The sequence below is a fragment of the Cavia porcellus genome, unplaced genomic scaffold (genome assembly GCF_034190915.1).
Source record: "Cavia porcellus strain 051 isolate PalLab524CR breed Dunkin Hartley unplaced genomic scaffold, mCavPor4.1 scaffold_14, whole genome shotgun sequence".
NCBI lineage: Eukaryota > Metazoa > Chordata > Mammalia > Rodentia > Caviidae > Cavia > Cavia porcellus.
This window is the reverse complement of record NW_026947497.1, coordinates 77,547,189-77,553,188: the sequence shown is the minus strand read 5'-3', so window position 1 is coordinate 77,553,188 and position 6,000 is coordinate 77,547,189. Positions and strand designations below refer to the sequence as shown.

General features: G+C 44.9%; 1 protein-coding gene across 5 annotated transcripts in view; it reads left to right on the top strand.

The window, feature by feature from the left end:
- The first annotated feature begins 1,706 nt into the window (after nucleotides 1–1,706).
- The window catches only part of Atp11b (ATPase phospholipid transporting 11B (putative)), a 104,522-nt gene continuing 100,228 nt past the window's right edge, over nucleotides 1,707–6,000 (top strand). For all 5 annotated transcript variants that reach the window (XM_063224366.1, XM_063224367.1, XM_063224370.1 and 2 more), the window contains exon 1: nucleotides 1,707–1,982. In XM_063224366.1, coding sequence (XP_063080436.1) covers nucleotides 1,956–1,982 — 27 coding nt within the window. In that variant the 5' untranslated portion in view covers nucleotides 1,707–1,955. The remainder of the gene's footprint in view (nucleotides 1,983–6,000) is intronic.

Sequence of the window (6,000 nt, the reverse complement as noted above, 5' to 3'; positions counted from 1 at the left end):
TCTTAAACTCACTTTGTAACCCAGGCTGGTCTCGAACTTTAGGCTGGTCTTAAACTCACTTTGTAACCCAGGCTGGTCTTGAACTACTGCCTTAGTCTCCTGACAGCTGGGATTACAGGCCTAATTTGTAACCAAACACATATAGTGCCACTTAACTATACCACTGGCCAACTCCTGTATTTCTTGACATAGGTTGGAGGTATGTTCCCTATGGCCCCACCACACAGAATCTCAATCCCAGCTTTGCCAAATTACTTATTCTGAGTCTCTACTTCCATATCCATGTAGAGTAGTATTTACTTTAAAGGATCGATGGTATTAAATTAGACTATGTGATCCAGCAAGGTGGCATACACGTGTCATGTCCAGCTACTTGGAAGACCAAGGCAAGAGGATTTCAAATTTGAGTTTAGCCTAGGATTCAGTGATACCCTGTCTCAAAATAAAAGGGGACTGGGAATGTAGCTCAATGCAAAGGCACTTGCCTAGCATGTCAAAGGTCCACGTTCAATCTCTGGCTCAGAGGGCAGAAAGTTAAAGTATGCACGTGGAGTTTAATTCATGTCCTTGGACACAGTGCTCTACTAAATGGTACTAGTGTTTTGTCACTATAAAGAATAAGTAAATATATCTGGAATTTTATTTCAGTGCCATAAAGTAAGAACAAAAGTAAAGGTTACTTTTAATATAGCCAGCTATTTTAAAATTGTATGATTTATAATATAAAATTTCACTGCCGGTTTTATAGATCCCAAATGTCCTGAAAGGTTCTATTTCTAGTGCTGGATAACTATTATATAATAAGGAATGCCTCTCAAAACGCAAAGTCTGATTATACATATGCAATGACTTGCCTAGTCATGCTAATCTAGATTTAGATTTGTTTTTGCTTAATTTTTTTTAACCACCAACGCCTGCTAAAGTGTGCTTTAATGCACCAAAAATACTGCACGCAATAGACACATAATACAAGATGTAAATGGGGCTGCTTGTGAGTAAAGTGAAGCCTTGCTTCTGCTGCTTTTATTCCTGCTTACCTTTGTCATACACCCTTTGGTTACCTCCGCCAAGCTACTTCTAGGGTATTTCTGATTGCCGGCGTTTGGCAGTTAAAAGCAAACAACTATCTTTCCATAGAAAGTATTTTTCCTGCGCCTATCCAGTTTAGCACAGCAACCCAAAACATCCAGGAAACACTGGCGCAGGCTGGCCCAGGCACAGGGCGCTGCAACCCTCTGCTGAGCTCCACCTCAATCATTAGCGAAGGCACAGGGTTTATGTTTGTGTTAAGATAGAGCCTTTCACGATGTCGTCGAACCCAAACGGGGACCTCTGGGGACCAACCTTGAGTCACTGACACTTCAGACTATGCGTGTGCGTGTTAGGGGGGACGCACGCACCAAAGAAGGCAAACAGCCAGAAACAGATCTGCAACAGGAGGGAGCGGCAGCGGCGTGGGCCGCCAGCCGCAGACTCCCCGGGCAGGCGGAGCCCGGCAGACCCGGACTCGTCTCCGCTTCGCCTCCGCGTCCGCCGCACCGCAGACCCGGTTCGGAGCTCCGAAGGAGCGCGCCCCCCTGCTCCGCGCACCCCCTTTCGTCACGTCCGGGGGACGGGCCGGGTCGCCGGGGGCGGGCCCGGGTGGGGCCGGGGGCCGGCCCGGGCGGGGGTGGGGTGGCGGGGGCGCTTCGGTGACAACGGTCAATCATGAAGGCGGTTGCGGCGCGGCGACAGACTTGGCTGCGCCGGGCAGGGACGGTGCCGGGGCCGCGCCTGTAGGACCTCGGGGCCCGCGCGGCGGGATGGGGCCCCGGCGCTGGGAGTGAGGCGGCGCCGGCCAAGAGCGGAACTTCAGCGCGAGGGGCTGCGCCCGCTGCCCCCTCCGGCTCCTCGGCCTCCACCCGCAGCCCCTCGGCGCCCGCATCCCGCGGGGCCGCGACGGCGACGGCCGGGGCATGTGGCGCTGGGTCCGTCAGCAGCTGGTAGGTGCCCCCGCGCGTCGACCCCCCGCGCGGCCGCTCGAGCAGCTTCGGAGCCCCGGGGTCTGGGAAGGGCCGGCGGCGTGAGGCCGGGGCGCGGGCCGGGCTAGGCCGCGGCGGTGGCGGCGGGCGCGGAGCGGAGCCGAGGAGCCCGCGCGGGCGCTTCCTGCCGCCGCTTCCCGCTTCCTCCTTGCTGTGCGCGCGGCCGCGGCCCGGAGCGGGGTCCGGTACCCCGAGGAAGCGGGCGCGGTGCTGCGCGGAAGTGGGTTTTGGGGAGGCCGGAGAGGCAGCGGTCCTGACCGCGGCGGTTGGGGGCTGGTCCTCGCCAAGGGAGAAGGACTTGTCCGCGGCCCCCGTGGCCACCGCGTTGCGGCGAGGGTCCCGAGTGGGCTCCCGGGGACCGGCGCCGCTCGGGGAGGACAGGGCTCCTTCCCCCAGTCCGGAGGAGGCCGAGTCTTGGCCTCTTTCGGGGAAGAGACACGTAGTCCGCGAGACTGTGGTTTCCTTCCTGCCTGTCCTCTCCCCACCCCGAGCGAAACTTTTAGGTGAAAAACATACTTTAAAAAAACATTTTCCTGTTTTCAGACAAGTTTGAGCCAGACAGGTTTAGAACCACCGATTAACTTTCAGTAGTATTGAAGCATCTTGGAAGAAAAAAAAGTAAGAAAGAGAAAGGAAAAGCGAGGAAAAAAGGAAAAGAATCTTAGGAAGGGATGATTTAAGGCATATAAAAAGCGCCACCTTTCCCGGAATTACTTTGAGAGAAAAATCTTTCCAGCCTCCTGGAGCCCAGAAAATACAGCGCTAAGGCAACGGGAACAATTAGGGCAGAAATTACTTGTGACTGAAAAAAGCTTACCTAATCTGTGTGATTAGGTTTGCTGTTTAATTTCTAAGTCTCATTGAGTGCTTCTTACAGTAGTGTTTTTAGTTGCTAGTGCTAAAGGCAGTGGTGAATCTGAAGCAGAACCTATTTTTGTGGGACATTGATAGTTGTTTTTCCCAGTTTTAGACCTGGGGGAATATTAAAACTAAGAAGTACGGTGTTTAGTCAGTCTTCTGTTAACTCCGGTTTTTTTGCAGTGAACATCATTCGAGAGAGGGAAAAAACGAAAAGAAAACAAGACCTGCCTGGCCCTGCCTCCTTCAAGTGTTAAGACTTTATTTTTTAGCTGTCTGTGAATTTGCTTTATTAGGAAACCAAGCTAATGATGTCATTATAAGACCATATTGTTCTAATCCTTTGGCTTTGTTGCAGTAAGCTGTAGCACAGTAATTTGACTCTGAAAGTTAATTATTACAGATCTGATTCCGTGGTTTTGATTTGCCAGGTATATGGTACAGAGGTTTTATTTAACATTATTTACCTGATCATGTTTTTGTATCACTCTAGGTGGTATTCATAAATTTCTTCTACCTAAAAACATATCGTTTCTCATTGTTAGTTTTCGTTAGCTTGACTCAAAATGTGAAGACCTGGAAATTGTGTAGTTAATTTATAAGGTGGCTGTCTCATTGGGATGGTTAACAAGTTGAACAAGTTGCTGAGCATAAAAAATGCGACTCTGACATTCAGTTGCTCACCTCATTAGTTTTAAGTTATCACATCTTCTTAGTATGGAATCAGACCTATGCCCATGTAGAACCTTGTATCTCTGATTAAGTTTGTGTAGTTACTTAAATTATACCTTATGGGCAGTGGATACACCAAGTGATCGGAGTGTATTGTACTCTCCCACTCACAAACCGCTCTTCTAGTTACTACACCAGGAATTATTCAATTCAAAGTCTGGTTTAGACTACACTTCCCTTTGCTGAACAGGTTGAGTCACCATGTGTTTTAGCAATAGCTTTAGCATTCAGAGAAATGGGACAGGTTTGGGGAAATTGATAAATGTCAAGGACAAGATGTTTGGAGTTCCAAGCACACTTTGTTCATTTTATGAATCCTGATTTTCAAAAGATAAGTTTTCTCACATAAAAGGCTTATTCTCATTTTGCTACAGAAACAACCCCAATGCTTTGTTTTTTTCTAATTAAAAAAATATTTATCTTGACACAGTATTTTTACTATTTCACATGATGGGAAAAATCAGAGATTGACAGGAAATTGATGTTTTGTCTTGGGGAAGTAGAGTGGACAGCAGACTAAACTATCCTTTCTTCTTGTCCTTTATTTTTCTCTTTTGTGACTCGCAGTTCTCAAGTTATTTTATGTGAAAAAATTTAGTGTGTTTCTAGTACAGTTTGCATTATTCATAGTACACTTGTTTTAGCAGCATATTGTATTGACTCATTAGACATGACAGCACCTTACCAGAAATTTTTATCGGACAGCACTGATTTAGACTTCCAAGTGAAGGCCTTTGTTGGCATATATTTTAGTTAATGTGTAATTTTTTTTTTTTTTTTTTTTTTTGGTATGGGAAATGAACACAAGACCTTGCACTTGCAGGCAGGTACTTACGCGTCTGAGCTACATCCCTGGCCCAACATGCAATATTTCTTTACAGGACAATGTAATTTGTTTTCAGAACACTTGCTGTGTTTAGAGAGTACCATATGCCACACACACGAAAGTGAGAACCTTACTAATCTCTGTGCTCTTTACCTCACATTTGGCATAAAGTAAGCATTAAGTACAGATTTGCTGAAAAGGAAAGGAAGAATGAATTTATAGTATTATTTCTGTGTTTAGAGGTAAAGTGACAGAATTTCAAGATTGTCAGAAACAAATTAGAAAATGACTGCACTTATACAAAATTTAGTGTGTCAATTTAGTGTGTCCTATTAAATGGTTTCATGAATGAGTCCCTTGGAATTTATATTGTCAGTGTGGAAGGAAGCTGATAAGATTGTGATTCACTGAACAAAGTGGGAGGGTCCTACCGGTAACTCCTCAGCTTCCTATTCTTTCACCTCACACTTAGCACTTATTTCTGTATATGCTTAATTTTTTCTCTCTTTGAACCCTGTCCTTTTTTCAAGCTGACCAAGGTCTTTTGACCTTGATTTTTCCATATTTCCTATCAATTATCATTATAATGCTTACCTTCTCTCTTTTCCTTTAATTTATGCACAGGTTCAAGCCTCCTTCTGGTACCTTTGCCCTGTTCCTGTAACTGCCAAATTATTTTCAATTTTCTAAAAAGATAGATCTGTATATAACAGTGCCACCTGATACACTTAAAATGTGAGTAGTTCAATTTGAGATAGTCTTTAAGTATAAAATACACATTGGATCTTAAAAACAGTATGGAAAATTAAGAGATCTTCCTGGTACCCCTAAAAATGGGAGGAAAAAAGAAAATTAAGAGATCTTAATTACAATTTGTGTTTCTTTTTGCTTTTTTTTTAATTTGGCAGTGCTGAGAATTGAACCCAGGGCCACCTGTGTGCTGGGTGCGTGCTCTACCACTGAGCCATAGCCCTGGCCCCTTTTTCCTTTTTTATAAAACATATGGTTGCTAAAAAATCTTGCAGCTCGTTTCTGTAGCTCGTGTTATTATTAGTCCTGCTGTATGATACTAAGAGTGAGCTGTGGTCCTGGATAGCGTATTATCTAAGTATCTTACTTACTAGACTAGACTGTAATTCATCTTAAGGCAAGAACCATACCTTATCTATGTATCCTGTGTGTCTAAAACAACAGCTCACCCATTGTAGGTACTCAGGGACCAAGTGCTAGTTGGATAAATGAATGTCAGATTTAATTCAGCATTAGTTTGGAATTACCTGTTTTTCTTGTCTCCCAAGGAATGCAAAGAAATAAGAAAGCACTGGCCTATAGTGATAGTTTTTGTATGGCTGTGTTAAGTTTTAACCTCAACGGAGAAACATTTAATAACTTAAGTATATTTTCAATATTTATTTGTTTATTTATTTTTGTACCAAGAACTCAGGACCGTGCACTTGCCAGGCAGGCACTGTGCCACTGAGCTATATTCCCCACCCCAATTTTTACTTTTTATGAGTACATGTTTGCACACAATTATATTCTTCATGGGGAGTTGATACATGT